This window comes from Giraffa tippelskirchi, chromosome 10 (assembly GCF_054371585.1).
Source record: "Giraffa tippelskirchi isolate mGirTip1 chromosome 10, T2T-mGirTip1v1.2.pri, whole genome shotgun sequence".
NCBI lineage: Eukaryota > Metazoa > Chordata > Mammalia > Artiodactyla > Giraffidae > Giraffa > Giraffa tippelskirchi.
Window position 1 is genome coordinate 9,575,591 of NC_137284.1, and position 17,848 is coordinate 9,593,438.

General features: G+C 43.7%; 2 protein-coding genes and 9 non-coding genes across 16 annotated transcripts in view; 10 read left to right on the plus strand and 1 right to left on the minus strand.

The window, feature by feature from the left end:
* SLC3A2 (solute carrier family 3 member 2) overlaps positions 1-5,961 on the minus strand; it is a 28,472-nt gene extending 22,511 nt beyond the window's left edge. The window contains exon 1 of one of the 2 annotated variants that reach the window (XM_081534635.1): positions 5,902-5,961. Coding sequence is in view for 1 of the 2 variants with exons in the window: in XM_081534633.1 (XP_081390759.1) it covers positions 5,577-5,688 (112 nt within the window). In the remaining variant the exon portion in view is untranslated. Of the gene's footprint in view, positions 1-5,576; positions 5,844-5,901 lie in introns of those variants that run through there. The other variant, XM_081534633.1, reaches the window with a different exon arrangement.
* Positions 5,962-6,039: 78 nt separating this feature from the next.
* On the plus strand, positions 6,040-9,566 carry LOC145523763 (uncharacterized). Of its 5 annotated transcripts, none has more exons than XM_081534638.1 (12): positions 6,040-6,092; positions 6,437-6,486; positions 6,754-6,837; positions 7,067-7,117; positions 7,460-7,494; positions 7,595-7,639; positions 7,911-7,957; positions 8,138-8,166; positions 8,380-8,416; positions 9,004-9,053; positions 9,299-9,328; positions 9,457-9,566. In XM_081534638.1, exons 4-12 carry the CDS (start codon positions 7,108-7,110, stop codon positions 9,516-9,518), a joined length of 345 nt encoding a protein of 114 aa, XP_081390764.1. In that variant the 5' UTR covers positions 6,040-6,092; positions 6,437-6,486; positions 6,754-6,837; positions 7,067-7,107; the 3' UTR covers positions 9,519-9,566. The 5 variants fall into 5 exon arrangements, with proteins under 5 accessions (XP_081390764.1, XP_081390762.1, XP_081390765.1 ...); XM_081534636.1 differs by having other exon boundaries at positions 7,070-7,117; XM_081534639.1 differs by lacking the exons at positions 6,040-6,092; positions 6,437-6,486 and having other exon boundaries at positions 6,759-6,841.
* LOC145524926 (small nucleolar RNA SNORD26) lies at positions 6,565-6,640 on the plus strand. The gene has a single exon (XR_014067956.1). It is a non-coding gene; the product is annotated as a small nucleolar RNA SNORD26 (small nucleolar RNA).
* On the plus strand, positions 6,919-6,989 carry LOC145524925 (small nucleolar RNA SNORD27). Its single transcript, XR_014067955.1, has one exon. It is a non-coding gene; the product is annotated as a small nucleolar RNA SNORD27 (small nucleolar RNA).
* Positions 7,315-7,390, plus strand: LOC145524924 (small nucleolar RNA SNORD28). The gene has a single exon (XR_014067954.1). It is a non-coding gene; the product is annotated as a small nucleolar RNA SNORD28 (small nucleolar RNA).
* LOC145524933 (small nucleolar RNA SNORD22) lies at positions 7,680-7,806 on the plus strand. The gene has a single exon (XR_014067963.1). It is a non-coding gene; the product is annotated as a small nucleolar RNA SNORD22 (small nucleolar RNA).
* LOC145524923 (small nucleolar RNA SNORD29) lies at positions 8,003-8,069 on the plus strand. Its single transcript, XR_014067953.1, has one exon. It is a non-coding gene; the product is annotated as a small nucleolar RNA SNORD29 (small nucleolar RNA).
* LOC145524927 (small nucleolar RNA SNORD30) lies at positions 8,232-8,301 on the plus strand. The gene has a single exon (XR_014067957.1). It is a non-coding gene; the product is annotated as a small nucleolar RNA SNORD30 (small nucleolar RNA).
* LOC145524929 (small nucleolar RNA SNORD31) lies at positions 8,549-8,616 on the plus strand. Its single transcript, XR_014067959.1, has one exon. It is a non-coding gene; the product is annotated as a small nucleolar RNA SNORD31 (small nucleolar RNA).
* Positions 9,093-9,218, plus strand: LOC145524932 (small nucleolar RNA SNORD22). The gene has a single exon (XR_014067962.1). It is a non-coding gene; the product is annotated as a small nucleolar RNA SNORD22 (small nucleolar RNA).
* A 5,754-nt stretch (positions 9,567-15,320) lies between the features above and the next one.
* LOC145524975 (U2 spliceosomal RNA) lies at positions 15,321-15,511 on the plus strand. The gene has a single exon (XR_014068002.1). It is a non-coding gene; the product is annotated as a U2 spliceosomal RNA (small nuclear RNA).
* Positions 15,512-17,848: the final 2,337 nt, after the last annotated feature.

A 17,848-nucleotide genomic window follows, 5' to 3' on the forward strand; every position in this document is an offset into this window, starting at 1 on the left:
GGGTAAAGATCATTTGAAAATTTACAGGGATAAATTAACATATATTGAGTCCTACTTTGTGTCCTGTACTCTGCTAGGTCACAGGGAAACAAGAGATAACTTACAGAGACCTGATGCCCAAACTTAGGAAGTTTATGGTAGGCAGGCAGAGTGGATTTGTCTTGGAGAGGGAGTGGTGGTGAAGAAAGTGATGAAGGGGTCTCAATGGCTATGTTGATGATCTGACAGTAACCTAAAGACTGTGGAGGGGTACTGAAGACTTATGAACTGAGGCATGAGACTGGACCAAATGTTTTATTTAGAGAGATCACTCCAGCTTCAAGATGAAGAATGGATTAGAGACAGCAAACCAGGGCCAGGGAGCCAGGTTACGTCTGTTGCAAAAACCTCGAGGTCACTGGCCTGAATTAGGGTAGTGGCAGTGGGGTAGCTTGGACAGTTGAGTGAAATAGGAGGAGTGGGTTCAGTTTACTTTGGAAATGAATTTTGTGGACCAAAAGAATTTGTGAATCATCGAAGTAATACTGTTCATCCAGAAGGCAACTGGATGCATAGCTCTGAAGCTCAGGAAAAAGATCCTGGGTTGGAGCTATAGGCATTGTTGTTCAGTCACTAAATCGAGTCCCACTTTTTGTGACCCCATGGACTGCAGCATGCCAGGCTTCCCTGATAACGGCGGCCATTAAAATCATGGGAGTGGATAAGGTGGCCCATGCAGAGTAAGTAATAAGCTAGGCCTAACACACAGCCTCTTGATGAGGCTGAAAGAGAGTGAAAAAACTGGCTTAAAACTTAACATTCAAAAAACTAAGATTATGGCATCTGGTCCCATCACTTCATGGCAAATAGAAGGGGGAAAAGTGGAAGGAGTGACAGATTTTATTTTCTTGGGCTCCAAAATCACTGCAGAGGTTGACTGCAGCCATGAAATTAAAAGATGCTTGCTCCTTGGAAGGAAAGCTATGACAAACCTAGATAGCATATTAAAAAGCGTATTAAGAAGCCAACAGAGGTCCATATAGTCAAAGCTACGGTTTTTCCAGTAGTCATGGAAGGATGTGAGAGTTGGACCATAAAGAAAGCTGAGCACCAAAAGAACTGACACTTTCAAACTGCGATGCTGAAGAAGACTCTTCGAGTCCCTTGGACTGCAAGGAAATCAAACCAGTCAATCCTAAATGAAATCAACCTTGAATATTCATTGGAAGGACTGTTGCTGAAGCTCCAATACTTTGGCCATGTGATACAAAGAGCCAACTCACTGGAAAAGACCCCGCTGCTAGGAAAGATTGAAGGCAAAAGGAGAAGGGGATGACAGAGGATAAGATGGTTAGCATCACTGACTCAATGGACATGAATCTGAGCAAACAGCAGGAGATGGTGGAGGACAGAGGAGCCTGGCATGTTGCAGTCCATGGGGTCCCAAAGGGTCAGACACAACTTAGTGACTGAACAACATGTAACTGGAGGAATATTAATGTTTGAACAATGAGACAGAAGATATACCTCAAAGGATCATGAAGAAGTTATTAACAGCAAAAACATTACAGGAACTCTAGAAGAGGGCAGTGTCCCAAGCACTGTGGAAACAGTGTTTTAAGAAATAGGAAATGGGGTTACTGGACATGGTAGGTTAAAGGGTGTTACCACGTGTTTCTGTAATGGCATAGAAAAATCAAATTTAAACAAAAAGGAGATGAGTCAACAGGATAAAAAGGTGCTACTGAGAGATCAAGTAGGATGAGAGAAGTGTCCTGAGAAAGAAGTGAGCAGTATTATATAAATCCAATGCTTCTTAACTTAAACTTTAGTGTACATACAGACCACCTGGGGATCTGGGGTAAATGCAAATGTATTTGGCCTGTAGAGAGATCTGAGATTCAGTATTTCTAACAGACACCCAGGTGATTCAGGTATAGAGAGCTCTTTAAAGTAAAAGACAGTTGTTGGAAAGAGCAAGATAAGATGTTAGCCAGCGGATGGCACAGTATTAGACTCACACTGGCACATTGCCAAAAGCTCCTTCCAGAGTCAGACTTCTTGAAGTTAAATCCTGACTCTCAACAAATATTTTCTGAATGAATAAATAAATGGGCCAACAAAAGGCAGTGTACCCCAGGGGTTGTTAAAGTATAATCTTAAAAACTGAAACATGACTCATAATAATATAATAATATAAACACATGTCAAAGCTTTTATTCAACCTATTAATAAAAGAATAAATAAAATTTATAACTGGTTCAAAAGAGAATTCTAGGAAAGGAGGATCATCAGCTAAAAGTCCAGATAAGAATGATATGAATTTGCATTCTAATACACAGATACAAAACCAGCCAATGTCCTAGAAGGCAATCTTATCAAATTACAAAATACCTAGAGCAACAGTAAAAAGGACATCAAACGAAGGTACAGACCCTACTGGAAAGCCAGGTAGTCCCCAAGTTAGGTAGGCCTGCTTTACCTTTATCAAAGGACACCTAGTAATAACTTTTGCCTATTTCCAAGTTTTGGATAATTTTTCTTAACAGGGTCAAAAGTAGAGACTAGATTTGAATAACAGCTCTGCCACACTAGTTATGTGTCCTTGAGTAAGTAACTTAATATAAAATTCAGTTTTCTTATTTGTAAAATGAGGATGGTAACCACAAAAACTATCTTTTGAATTGAGGTAACATACATAAAGCATTCAGTACAGTGCCAGGAAGGTGCCATAGAAAGCACTTCATACATGTTAACATTTCACACCCTCCACCAACTCTTTCATCTTGTTTTTCTCATTTCCCATTATGTGACAGTCCAGCTGTTTTGCACCACTCTAGCAAATATATTTACACATGCGCACACACACATTTCATTTAATTTTGTGTGTGGCCATCCTGCATGGATCGACCGGGGATCAAAACCGTGCCCCCTGGGTTGAAAGCGCAGTCTTAACCATTGTATCACCACAGCATTTAACTCCACTTGACATATTATTCATCTATTTCTGTGTTTTCTACCAGAATATAAGCTCCAAGGGAGCATAAGGGGACTGTCTGCTTTGTTCCTTTTTGTATCTCCTGTACCCAGTAGATGCTCAACAGATAAATAGTATTGGCAGAATAAATGTTAAGTGAAAGTCATAGCCATGATCTCCAACTGCCAAGAACACTGGCTTTTTTTATTTTTTTTGATGTTTAAGTCACTCAACCTGTTTACAGCTTCCAAAAAAAATATTCAATCTTGAACATTCCCCCTTTCTAAAGTGGATTCTATATTACTACAGAATTTGCTGCAAACTCAGTCATGGGCCATCTTGGGTATACAGGCATATTCTGATTGGCTCAGCTGCTGCTGCTGCTGTAAGTCGCTACAGTCGTGTCCGACTCTTAGGGACCCCATGGACTGTAGCCTACCAGGCTCCTCCGTCCATGGGATTTTCCAGGCAAGAGTACTGGAGTGGGGTGCCACTGCCTTCTCTGTGATTGGCTCAGAGAAAATGCTTAAAAATTTTAAGTTAAATGCTAACATTTTTAAGGAGCAAATTAATCAACAATTTTGGATTTCTTGATTCTCCTGATCAGATTTTTCAGAGACAATATTCTAGCAAGGCACAATCAGCAGGAGCAAAGTCAAGAATATCAAGATCCCTATCAGGTTCCTATGGCTTACCTGCATTACTTATATTCCTGCAGGTGTGAGTTGAGGACTTCTGATGTATTATAAATCATTTCCTATTTCCCTTTCATTACGCTTGAATCCACTTATCTGTTGCCTAAATTATTGTGACAATCTAATTAATGTCCTGTCTCAACTTACCCCTTTTTTTTTTCGGCCTTGCCCTGTGTAGTGTGTGGGATCTGTTTCCCAACCAGGAATTAAATCCACGCTCCATGCAGTGGATGCAGTCTTAACCACGGGACCACCAGGTTAAGTCCTGGTTTATAGGTTATTCTACTACCTATAGTTCAAATTATTTAGCTTTGCATTTCAAGCCCTTCTCATTTGGCCTTCCCTAGGAAATCTTTTCCAACTTTATATTCTATGATTTCCCTTCAACCCATCTTTCATGAACTATATTCATACACTTCCTTTTCCAGCTCCAATCTTGTCACTCAAATTATTTCTCTAACTTGAATTTCCTTCCTGGTTCTGTTTATCTACTGTTCAAGGCCCAAGCACTCCACATTCTCCAAATACCATACTCACACACAACCTCCCTGCCTACTCTGGACCTTCTGAATTTTCCATAACTTATGTTTCATTTTCTATACATTTTGTTACAACTTTTCAATCACCCACTTGGACAAGCATCTAACGTTATTGAATACATGAATTTATTCTAGCTATAATAACATTTTTCAAATTGGAATTCTTTTAGTATTTGTTTTGTCACTTACGTTTCGATGGGACATGCATGCAGACAACACTGCCACCGGAGGAGTGAAAATTGGTTCTTTTGGAGCAGGAAGAGGGCAGAAAATCCTAGATATTTCTGGCCCTCTGAAGGGCCACAGTATATAAGCAAACACACAGGTATATAAGTGTTGTTAAAATTTCATGGTGGGGATTAGAGGGGAAAATGCTTTTTAAAGGCTCCTGGAGAGAGGAAGACAACAAGAAAAAAACTTGACAAACAGTAGCCAGGGATCATGCCATTTGTTTCCTGTGTACTTGTTTGCCCCCCAAATACCCAGAGAAGTGTGTGATGACAGCAGTAAAGCAGAATGATCAAAAGTACAGGCTCTGTCATCAAGACTGCCTGGATTTATACCTGGGCTGACATTTCTTAGCTGGGTAACTCTGAGCAAGTTAATTAACCTCTCCAGATCTCAGGTTCCTCATCCATAATATTACCTTATTGCCTCCTCCTAGGGTTGTAGTAGATGAGGTATCCAGGGGACCACACAGTAAGAGCTTAATAAATGGTTATAAAATGTACATATAATACATTTTTAAAACGGCCATGTACCCTAGGTGTGCACCACAAATGATTAAACTAAAACTGGCTGGCCTCAGTAACAAGGGTATAGATGACTGGAACCACCTTGCCAATCAGGCAGGAGTTGCGTGTGGCTCTGCAAAAGCTTTTTACACCTAGATTCCCTCCAGGTAACCTGCTTTAAGGGGATTCCCAGGTGGCGCAGTTGGTAAAGACTCCTCCTGCCAAGGCAGGAGACCCAAGAGACGCGAGTTTGATCCCAGGGTTGGGAAGATCCCCTGGAGTAGGGAGGAGCCCCTGGAGTAGGAAATGGCAACACATTCCAGTCTTCTTGCCTGGAAAATTCCATGGACAGAGGAGCCTGGCCGGCTACAGTCCATGGGATCGCAGAGTCGAACACGACTGAGCGCGCGCGCACGCGCACACACACACACAGATGCAATGTGCATTAAACGGCGCTTCAAATGTCAGCTAACGCTAGCCCCACTACAAGCTCCTAGCAAAATCGGACCAGACAGTAGAACACAAAGGTGGCCGGTTACAGAAAATATTCGAAAACTGTTATATTTCAAGAGCACCTAAACCTGATTCACTTTCCCAAAACGGTTCCATGCAGGAGCCCTCCACTCGAGATCGGCCCGGGGCCCAGTAATACCTGAGTCGCCCCCCGCGCTGGGCCCCTGAGGACCAGGCCCAGAAGGCTCGCTGGGCGGCTGGCTTGGAACCGAGATGACGCCAGCGGAGGGTTCCTGAGGCTCTCGGTCCATGGAGTAGGACCCTGCACGCGGATTTAGAATGTGTGCAAGCAAAGGAATGCTCAGGGAAGGGTGTGGGGCAGTCAGCTGTGACCGACACGTGGCGTCGATCCAGGATCTGCGCGAAGCCGGGAACCCGTCGCCTCAGCGCCAAAAGTAGTCGCAGTAAAGAACCCGCGGCAGAACGTTAGTCGCGCCCGCGCACTCGCTAAGGCGCATGCGCACCTTTTTCGCGCCCCCGCTTCAGGAGGCGCACAGCCTCTCGTACTTCCTCTAGAAATCTCTACCCACAATCCACTAAGCTCCCTCTGCGCTTGCGCCCGCCGCAGTCCCGCCCCCAAATCCCGTGGGCCTCTGCGAGACGGTATTTAAGTGTTTCGCCTTAGGCCTTCGGTCTCATTTATCCGCAGCTCTCGGTAAGTGGTATGTTTTATTGTGTTCTACGAGAAAAATGGCCGTGCAAACGTGCCCGCACCTTGGTCTCTCTTTGTTGTATCTATTGGGTTCGTGGGGGAGGAGAGAAAACGTGGCCTTAGTGTTGAGGCCTTGAAGGAACAGGGGCTTTGTGAAGGACAAGATGGCGATGGCGGGCCGTGCATACGGGCCTCTCTGTGATGAGACTCTCTTCACAGACCTGTACTGAGCTCCGTGAGGATAAGAAACTCTGAGGAGACCGGCCTTGCACGGCAACGCAGTCTTAGCTCCAGAAAACAAAGTGTTTACGAGAGATAGTGCTGACCCAATATCCTTCTGTCTACAGGGTTCGGACGCGCGCCAAACGCTGAAGTATCGCAAACAAGTCTCATTGGAGTAAGTGCTTCTAGTCTTTCTTTACTGTCTTTTTTTTTTTTTTTCTTTGTTGAATATACAGGAGTCCGACGGGATGTGCTACGGGGATGATTTCAAAAATTGGACTCTCTCTTTCTGATGGGTTAGTGGAGAAAACGGAAAAACTCTGAGTAGCACCATCCGTAGCAAATGTTTGGGACTTTTAGTCCTGCGTTGTTAAGGCACTAACGTGGGACAGTTAAAAGTACGAGATATAAAAGTAAAAAAGGGTATTTTTTTTTCTCCCAGATGTGGTTTAGTTCAAAGGAACTTACAGACTGGAGGATGAGACAAGACCTATCCCTGTGTGGATCAAGTGTGGTGATGCTGCAGGTGGGTACGCGATGCTTTATGCAGTCGGAGGGTAGGAGCACAGTATCGGGATGGGACTTGCTGGTTGAAATTGCACTGGTCAGTCCATGATGAATGTAAAATGACAAGCATATGCCTGAACTCAAAAGTGATGTCATCTTACTACTGAGAAGTGGGCCCGAAATGCTCCAGGGTCTTTTAATTGCAGTTCTCAAGTACTAAAAATAATGCCTCATTTTTCTGTTTCCAGCAGCTCCTCACCAGTCCTGAGGAATTCAGTTGCCTCCCAGGATGAATGCAGGTAAGTTTTCAAATGGGAGGTTTGGTTGTGGTCTCGGGTGTTTTCAACAACCAGGAGAGCAAATGGTCAATGGAGCAGTGTTGCATTTTTGCTCCTTCCAGCTTGTTCCTCTTGGAATGATTTTCCTGGGGAGGAAGTCAGCAAGCAGTATAGTTCCTTCTTGTAAGGGTGTGCTGTTCCCTCACCCACACATCACTGTCAGATGATTTGAATTGATAATGCTGATCCTCTGTGAGGTACCACAGTTAATAGCATGTTAGAGTTCTGATGGCAGTTTCTGTTAATGAAGAAATTTTATTTCATCCTAGTATTTTGGAGTAACCATTTTTTCCCCTTTCGTAGGTTGTCACAGCATTAACAGAGTCATTTGTCTTACAGTAAGTTACTTCTCTAAGTATTGGGGGAAATGGAGGGATTTCTCTTGTTTCTGATAGTGCCGTTTCTTGATCTCTTACTGTATCTTTATTGATATCCTAGATGCCTCTTGACCTGCTCAGGATGACTCCTGCAAAGAGTCAAGTGGTGAGTACTTGTAACCTTGCTTGTTGTTGCTTATCTCCTGTGCCAGTGAGGAAAGCAGGCATCCTGTCTTACCCCTGTTCTAGCCCCAGAGCCAGTAATGGTGAACCCACTGGGGCTAACTGGGAGAAAGGATGAAATTTCATTCCATAAGGAATTGTCTGAGGTACAACAAATGAACAGCATTTGCTTGGCTTGGGTTATCCATTAACCCTAGTTAGAATAATTTTGGTTGTTTTAGATACTTTGCTAATTACATGATCTTCTCATTCAGGAGCAGCTTGTTGCTATACACTCCTGGAAAGCCTCCCGAGTTAAAAGGTTAGTTGATTAATGTGTGTATGGCATACACCACCAAGTAGGCAGTTTCTATGATGAATCAAACTAGCTCACTATGACCTAAACAGTGAAAAGACATGAACACCTGAGAAACTGGAAAAGATAACAGTAGGATACTGTGTGAAAGAAACTTGAATCATTCATAGCTTTGTCCTTCCATAGGTACCATTGCCAGTTACTGTTGCTCAGAGGTGAGTAATCTCCATATGTGTTTGTGCATACAATGTATTGAGTGGGAGAAAAGGCCTTTTTAGGCATCTGTGATGACGTACATGGAATCTCGTTCGGCTGATGATTTGCTGTTGAGACTCGGAAATCTGATTTTCTAGAAGTGGTAGCTTAGACAGGAACGGCTTATAATGCAAGAAACAAGCATTACTGACTTAGTCATCTTTGTGTTTTAGGTACAGCTCCTTGTCTGGTGCCTGAGAATGATTTGAGGTAAGTCTATTTGTGGCTGCTGTATAGAATTCACCACTTTTTGTTTGGTGCTTTGGATAACTACAGACATTACTTGCTAAATCCAAAGTTTGTCTTTGGGCATTAGTGAACCACCCGTGCGTGACATTGCCACTCACCAATGATGAGTTCAATACCGCCCCAGTCTGATCACTATGACTGAAAGGTATTTCTGAGCTGTGAGTTTGCCTTGGAGTAAAAAGTGACTGTAGTGGGAAGTTGAGTGGCTTTATAGCCAGCAGGAAGCGTTTTGGACTAGCTGGTGATTTCTGTAAAACATCCAGCGAAACCTGCATAGCTTTTATAGATGGGCCTGTCCTGGGCCCTGGTGGCTCAGACAGCAGAGTGTCTGCCTACAATGTGGGAGACCCGAGTTTGATCCCTGGCGGGAAGATGCTCTGAAGAAGGAAATTACAACCCATGCCAATACTCTTGATTGGAAAATCCCATGGATGGGGGAGTGTGGTAGGCTACAGTCCATGGGGTCGCAAAGAGTTGGACATGACTGAGTGACTTCACTTTCACTGTCCTGCGGACAGTTGACCTAGTTCCCAAACAATCTTTTGCAGGGGAAAGGAGCAAGCCATATATCTGCTCAGCTCCAGTCTGAAGTTGAGAGGTGAGTAAACTTAAACACAAGGTGTGTCAAGTTAAAATTTCCCAATGAAGAAATATTCACAAGTCTTACTTCCTGTCCTAGTCCCAGAGCCTGTAAAGGTGAACCCACTGGGGCTGGCTGGGGGAGAAGAGGAAAGCTCGTTCCAGAGGGAACTGTCTGAGGGATTATGAGAATTTCTAAACAAAGCAAAGAAGGGAATAAATGACTGGTTGAAAAGCAGGTTTTTGTTTTTTTTTTTTACCTAGATCTGAAAAAAGAGCAAAGCACACATAATGGTAAGTATCTGTTCATGTACTTGCATTAAATACACTAACCATGCTTAAAGGATAACTCTTTTAAACCCATCAAGTATATACTTAAGAAAATACAGCAAGAAAAAACTCATTTTTCTTTTTCTCTATAGGAATCCAATGTGGAAGATATCAAAACGGAAAAATCCTTGTACAGATTGCCTGTTCAAATTAGCATACAATCATTTCAGCCTTTCTAAATAAAAAATTTTTTAAGCCTTCACTGATTCCTGTGTTTGAGTGGGTCTCACTGAACAGAAATAATCCCAGAAAGATTGTTGAATGGCTTTCCCCATTTAGCTTGGCACTTTGACTGCTGAAATCTTCTAACCCAGGGAAGTATCATTCAGGGAGCCTCCTTGGATCTTTACTTCCTATCTGCATTTGGGTGAGGAGTTCTGCATAAAAGTTTACTGAGTTTAAGTGACCCCTTAAACTGTGTTTAAAACCTTAAGACTCTGGATACTAGGAGACAGTGGCTTATCAGTTAAGAATAGAAGAATTGGCTGTCAACTTTTGGTATCCTGTTGCCCCTATCCTTCACATGAATCTCAAAAGTGATTTCTGTGGAGTTTATATTTCTCAATAGAAGGAGAAAATGGGTGAACTAGAATGCTCATCTGTTTCATGTTTAGAATATGGTTGTGTCAGGACTGGTAAAGGGCAATTTAGGGGCTTCTCTAGTTTTTTTGCGTTTTCATACTGTTCATGGGGTACTTAAGTGGTTTGCCATTCCCTTCACCCTTGGACTGCAAGGAGGTCATACCAGTCAATCCCAAAGAAAATCTGTCCTGAATTCATTGGAAGAACTGTTGAAGCTCCCAATACTTTGGCCACCTGATACTAAGAGCTGACTTATTGGAAGAGACCCTGATGCTGGGAAAGATTGAAGACGGGGAGAAGGAGACAGGATGAGATGGTTGGATGGCATCACTGACTTGATGAACATGAGTTTGAGCAGGCTCTGGGAGTTGGTGATGGACAGGGAAGCCTGGCATGCTGCAGTCTATGGGGTTGCAAAGAATGGGACAACTGAGCAACTAAACTGAACTGGTGGTCTAGTGGCTAAGATATATGTATACACACACAATGGAATATTAGCTATAAAACAACAAAATTGAGTCAGTTGTCAGGTGGAAGAACCTAATAGGCTTCCCTGTTGGCTGAAATGGTAAAGAATCTGCCTGCAATGCAGGAGACTTGGATTCGATCCTTGGGTCGGGAAGATAACACTGGGGAAGGGAATGGCAACCCACTCCAGTATTATTGTCTGGAGAATCCCATGGACAGGAACCTGATGGGCTCAAGAAGGAGGGGATATATGTATACTTAGACCTGATTCACATTGATGGACAGCTGAAACCAACACAACAGTATAAAGCAATTATCTGTCAATTAAAAAAAGAATCCACACTTCCCACTGCAGGATGCATGGGTTTGATCCCTGGTTGGAAATTTAAGATCCCACATGCTGCGTGGTGTAGCAAAAAACAAAAGGGGGATGTAAATTGAGGGGCATTGTTATATCAGTTTCATGAAAATAAAACATTAAATTACAAAATTTAAGTGTACCCACATGGGAAGAGTATTCCCTTGGCCTTGCCTCTCCCTTCCCTCTCCACGACCTCTTGTACTTCTCTCTCTCTCTGCCACCACAGCTACCCACCCCCAACCCCCTAAGCCACATTCATTTCTTGCCTGGAGGATCACAGGAGCCTTCTCTTCCTTTTCCCCGTAGACCTTATTTTTTTTTTAATTAGTTTATCTATTTTTTAACTTTACAATATTGTATGTGTTTTGCCATGCATTGCCATGAATCCACCATGGGTGTACATGTTTTCCCCTTCCAGAACCCCCTCCCACCTCCCTCCCCATCGCATCCCTCCGGGTCATCCCGGTGCACCAGCCCTGAGCGCCCTGTATCATGCATCGAAGTCCCCGTAGACTTAAACTTAATGAAGCCAGAGTCCATGTCTGATTTTGCTCATCACTGTAGGGTGCCTGCTCAAAGAGCAAAAACAAATGGACAAATGGCCTCCCAGGGAGCACAGGTTTCCAGGCTCAGGTGGGGCCCTCACTATCAGCCCCCAGTACCCACGAAGCAACAGGCAGGAGTCACAATAGATGCAAGTGACAGAGCTATTCCCTCTTAACCTTTAATTCAGAGGAGGAACGGGGCTACTGCCAACCTGAAGGCTGAGACCTTCCAGGGAAAAGCCCCCAGAGATCTGTGCTTGGGATGCTTGACTGCAGCCTGCATGGACAGACTGAAGCTTATTTGGCTAGGGAGCTATGATCTGCCCCAGGTTGAGTCTTGCAGAATTTAGAGAAGGTTGGGATTGAAAGAAACTGAGGGGGCTTCCCTGGGGGTCCAGTGGCTAAAACTTCAAGCTCCCAATGCTGGAGCCTTGGGTTCAATCCCTGGTCAAGAATCTAGATCCCACATGCTGCAACTAAGAGTTTACATGCCACAACTAAAACCCAGCACAGCCAAATAAATATTAAAGAAAAGAAACTGATTTTTTTTTCTGAATATTTATTTGGCTGCACCAGGTCTTAGTTGCAGCGCCTGAACTCTTGGTCTCAGCATGTAGAATCTAGTTCCCTGCACAGGGATCAAACCAGGGCCCCCTGCATCAGGAGCCGAGTCTTAGCCACTAGACTACCAGGTAAGTCCCCAAAGAAACTGAATTTTGCTTTTGCCTTTATATTAGTTGGTTTTTGTTTTTGGGGTTTTTTTTTGTTGTTGTTGTTGTAATAAGTTGCCACTCTAATGGCAGAAAGTGAAAAGGAGCTAAAAAGCCTCTTGATGAGGGTGAAGGAGGAGAGTGAAAAAACTGGCTTGAAACTCAATAATGAAACTAAGATCATGGCTTCCAGTCCCATCACTTCATGGCAAATAGAAGGGGGAAATGTGGAAACAAGGACAGATTTTATTTTCTTGGGCTCCAAAATCACTGTAGATGGTGACTTGCAGTCATGAAATTATAAGACATTTGCTCCTTGGAAGGAAAGCTATGACAAACCTAGAAAGTGTTAGTTGGTTGCTCAGTCGTGTCCGATTCTGTGACCCTATTGACTAGCCTTCCAGGCTCTTCTGTCCATGGGATTCTCCAGGCAAGGTTATTGGAGTGAGTAGCCATTCCCTTCTCCAGGGCGTATTTCTGACCCAGGGATCAAACCTTGGTCTCCTGCACTGCAGGCAGATTCTTTACCATCTGAGCCATTAGGGAAGCCCTGACAAACCTAGATAGCACATTAAAAATCAGAGACATCACTTTGCTGGCAAAGGTCTATATAGTCAAAGCTATGGTTTTCCCAGTAGTGAGAGGTGGACCACAAAGAAGGCTAAACGCTGAAAATTTGATGCTTTTGAATTTTGGTGCTGGAGAAGACTCTTGAGAGTCCCTTGGACTGCAAGAAGATCAAACCAGTCAATCCTAAGGGAAATCAACCCTGAATATTCATTGGAAGGAATGATGGTGAAGTGAAGCTCCAATACTTTGGCCACCAGATGCAAAGAGCTGACTCCTTGGAAAAGACTCTGATGTTTGGGAAGATTGAAGGCAAAAGGATAATGGGGTGCAGAGGGTGAGATGGTTAGATAGCATCACTGACTCAATGAACATGAATTTGAGCAAACTCCAGGAGATAGTGAAGGACAGGAGATCCTGGCATGCTGCAGTCCATGGGGTTGCAGAGTCAGATGTGACTTAGTGACTGAACAACAAGTTACCACAAACTTGGTGGCTTAAAACAAAGCAAATATATTATCTTACAGTTTTGGAGGTCAGAAATCTGAAATGGGTCTAAATGGGCTAAAATCAAGGAGTGCTAACAGGGCTGCATTTCTTTCTGTAGGCTCCAAAGGAGAATCTGTTTCTGTGCCTTGGCTAGATTCTAGAGGCCACCCCCATTCCTTAGCTGACAACCCTCTTCCATCTTCAAAGCCAGTGATGGTTTATCAAATCTTTCTGATGCTGCATCAATCTGATACTGAGTCTTTGTGATCTTTGTGATTACGAACATGGAGCCCATCAGATAATCCAGAACGCAGATGCCGATGCTAAATTGCTCGGTCCTGTTGGATTTTTTAGCGACCAGGCTCCTCTGTCCATGGGATTCTCTAGTAAGAGTATTGGAGTGGGTCCAGGGGATCTTCCCTACCAGGGGTATTGAACCCTCATCTCTTATGACTCCTGCACTGACAGACAGGTTCTTTACTACTATTGCCACCTGGGAAGCCCAGTCCAGAATGATCTCTCCTCAAAACTATTTAATTTAATCATATATGTGAATTACCTTTTGTCTACCATGTAAGGTAACATGATGAGAAGTTCTAAGAATTAGGACATGGGCATGTAGAGGCATTATTCTGTCTACCACATTCCCTTAATTCGGCTTCTCCCTAGAGGTTCTGGGTTTATCGGTGAAGCCTGTAGAAATTGCTTCTGTTTATTAACAGGTACACAGTGTGAGAAACCACAGTCTCTAAAGTCATATATGATCAGATTTTGCTAGTTGTAATCATATCAGTGAAAATAGAACGTCCTACTCTTGCTGGAAGGATCCCAACCCAGGCACAATGTGTGTGTTTGTGCGTGTGTGTGTGTGTCTGTGTGCTCAGTCGTGTCCGAGACTCTTCACCTCTCCCCAACCCATGATTCGTAGCCTGCCAGGCTCCAGAGACACTGCCTCTAATTCCAACCCAGATGTAGAGCTCGGTTAAGGAGGTTTCAAATAGAACGTTCTGTGTTCACACTAATATAGTTTCCAAGGAAACAGGACTTCAAGTCCCTTCTCAGCAAGAGCCTGACGTTAATACTTTTCATACAGCTGGGCTTTGCTCTGAGCCTCTAAAGTAGCGCTTCTGTTAAATTTGACCTGCATTGCCTCATCCCCTCTCCCACCGCTGGATCCTGGGTTTAGGAATCAAGAGGCTCCGAAACGCTTTTCTCAGGCCGCTTTTTTCCCCGCTGTGGGGCCAACGGTGGGTAATGGATGGTACAAATGGCAAGAGGTAAGTGGGGCGGGGGCGGATGTTACAGTAAATCAGGGAACGGGGAGGAGCAAACGCCGGCCTGGAGGCTCGTTAATGTGAGGGGAACACAGTCCTAAAGGTCAACTTCCACTGTCACCTCTGGACTGAGAGCATCATGTCCTCAGTTCTCACAAGCACACCATAAGCGCGGGTTATTATTCCTCCATTTAACAGAGGAGAAGACAGGAGCCTAAGCAACAAGCTTTGCGTGCGTGCCGTGCGTGCTAAGTCCCATTAGTGGTGTTCTACTCTGCGAAAGTAACCCACCAGGCTCCTCTGTCCATGAGATTTTCCAGATAAGAATATTGGAGGGGGTGGTGCCCTCCTCCAGGGGATCTTCCCGATTCAGGGATCGAACCTGCCTCTCTTATGTCTCCTGCTTTGGCAGCGGGATTCTTTACCACTAGTGCCACCTGGGAAGCGCAAGCAACACGCCTCGTGGCATCAAATCAGGAACTGGCGAACAGGGGTTCCAACTCAGTTCTTTGGACACCAAAGTCAGCGCTCAGGAACCGCGGGCCTTTCCAAGTAAATGTCCGGAAGAGGGGCGCCGCCCTTCATCCGCTTCAACAGACTAACGACCACCACAGCTCCGCTGCCCCTTCAGGCGGGGAGAGATCGCCAGTCTCCGAGGGTAAGACACCCAGGCGGCCATAGAAATCATGTCTAGCATGGGGACCAATCCCAGAAAGCGGAAGACCAGCGGGGCGGGTTTATGCAAAACACACAGGGAGTTAGCCGGAAGGCAAAGGAGTAAAGGACACAATTTAAGGTCTATTTCCACAATTTTAGTTATTATTATGAATAAGAATGATGACAAATTGGTTTCAAGCAATACTGCACTTTGAGAAAAATCTAATGATTAAGTCATAAAAGTCACCACAACCGTAAAAGCTACATTAAGCGTAAGGCTGGCCCGGAGGGAGGTTTTTGGTTATCGCTTCTCGGCCTTTTGGCTAAGATCAAGTGTAGTATCTGTTCTTATCAGTTTAATATCTGATACGTCCTCTATCCGAGGACAATATATTAAATGGATTTTTGGGATTAGGAGTTGGAATAGGAGCTTGCTCCGTCCACTCCACGCATCGACCTGGTATTGCAGTACTTCCAGGAACGGTGCACCCTCTTCGGGGGACTAAATTCTGTTTCAAGAAAAGATGATGTGTCGACTTTACAAACAACAAGCTGCTATAAAATTAATTTGATAAAGTCAGTATTTGAGTACAGCCAATTTAGTTTTATAGTGTTATTTTTTTTAATAAATTTATCTATTTTAGTTGGGAGCTAATTACTTTACAATATTGTAGCAGTTTTTGCCCTATATTAATATGAATCGGCCATGGGTTTTCATGTGTTCCGCTTGCTGGACTCCCCCCCCCCCCCGCTTCCTCTCCATCCTATTTCTTTGGGTCACCCCATTGTCCCGGCGCTGAACTCTTGTCTTGCGCATTGAACATGGAGTGGTGTTCTGTTTCACATATGATAATATACATGTTTCAACGTTCTTCTCCCAGAACGTCCCACTCTCACTTTCTCTCTCAGGGTCCATAAAATTGTTCTATGCATCTGTGTCTCTTATTTTGTCTCGCATATAGGGATATCGTTACCATCTTTCAAATTCCATATATAGGCATTAGTATACTGTATTGTTGTTTTTCTTTCTGGCTTACCTCACTCTGTATAATGGGCTTCATTTTCATCCATCTCAGTAGAACCGATTCAAATGTATTTTTTTTAATGGCTGAGTAGTATTTCATTGTGTATATGTACCACAGCTTCGTTATCCATTCGTCTGCTGATGGACATCTAGGTTGCTTCTATGTCCTGGCTATTGTAAACAGTGCTGCGATGCACTGTTTAAAAGCTTTAGTGTTTTTAAATCGTGGAAATTTAAAAAATTTCAAATCCGAATTAATGCTGTGTTAGTTTGTATCGTGCCCTTTCCGTTCAGATATTATAACCCTTTGTAGACTCAGACGTGACAGAAGTAACTGAGTTTTGTTTATAGAAGTTTGGCGGGTACTGCTTGGTTGCAAGGGGTGAGTAATGACCGACATGTTGAAGGTTTTTTTTTTCCCAGTGTTTATAACTTTTAAATACAGTAATTTAATCTAGTTTTTGTGACTTTGAGATGTTCTTCAACAATCTAATCTGTAAGGCTTCTCGTAATGTAAACATAATGGTAGTGGTTTGGGTGTTCGTGGCGCGATTTTACGTATGTTCGGGGTTTTTTAAGAGGTCCCTAACAACCGAAAAACGTGGGGTCAATTCCCCTAGGCCGCGAAGATCACCTGGAGAATAGTTTACCACTCCAATATTCCTGCCTGGAGAATCCCATGGACAGAGACAAGCCTGGCGAACTACGGTTCATGGGGTCTCAAAGATTCAGACTACTACTTTCCATTTTCACCCATATTCCTGCCTGAAGAATCGCTTGGGCAGACGAGCCTGGCTGGGTTTAAGCCCACAGAGTGGCCAAAGCCGTCGGGTCCGGGTCTGACTTAGCAACTAAATAACTACAATTTTAAGAATGGTGACCTGCATGTATTAGGGAAGTGTATGCCGTAGGGAAGGTATTGAGTAGTGCTTAGTACCTGGTCTAGTTCCGTCAACTGGAAAACTCTAGGTGTGCATCTGGCCTTACAGCGAGGAAGACTTCCGAGCAGAAAAAAGGGCTGAACGTCTCATAAAGGGAAATCATAGTATTTCAGGAAAGAGACCGTTTGGATTCACTTTAGGGTTTGTGGGGGGCGGTAGTGGTGGTTGTGGTGTTTCTGTGGCCTAACTGCGCGGCTTGCCTATGTTAAGCTCTGAAACTTATTGGCAGTTCTCCAACTAAGGTGGCAACCAAGACTGTTTCTCTGTGGAGGACAGATCTGCCAGGCAAGAGTGGGATGCTTTATTCTTACTGATATAATTTCAAACAGCAGTTTCTGATAGACTTTTATTTCAGATAAGTCATTCAAAGAAGGGGGCCGTTATGAGATTTTAAAGTTGGAGCTTATCTTATCTTTAGAACAACTGTTTCTTTTGATTTTGTAGATCTTCATTGCCTGTGGTGCTGTTTTACACCATCAGCAAATCTCAATGTGAGGAAATAAAAATAACGACCCTACTACCTTCACTTTCCACAACCCAGCTCGTCGGTTTCATGTCCTCCAGGTTTGTTCATTTTGTCCTAGTACGCTTGAAGTTGAAGCCATGCGCCTCACTAGTGATTTGAATCGTTCCTGAAATGAGCTCCTTTCTTCTCTTGTACAGAAAACATACACTGCTTTAGAGCAGAGAAACAGACTAGGGCTGCCTGGATCCGATGTCGTAGTTCAGATAGTATGCCTTTTACTCCAAATGCAAAATGGTCAAGTTACTGTTCAGATCTCCACAAACAAGTCTCCAGATTTCATTTCTGTAAAAAGCAAAACCAGCTTGGCGGGGAGAATACTTTTACTTTTCCGGTTCTTTAA

Excerpts from the sequence above, each read along its gene's own strand:
- LOC145523763 (XM_081534638.1), top strand. Across the intron at positions 7,640-7,910 it reads CTCCTGCAAAGAGTCAAGTG|GAGCAGCTTGTTGCTATACA; the intron begins GTGAGTACTTGT and ends CTTCTCATTCAG. Across the intron at positions 7,958-8,137 it reads AAAGCCTCCCGAGTTAAAAG|GTACCATTGCCAGTTACTGT; the intron begins GTTAGTTGATTA and ends GTCCTTCCATAG.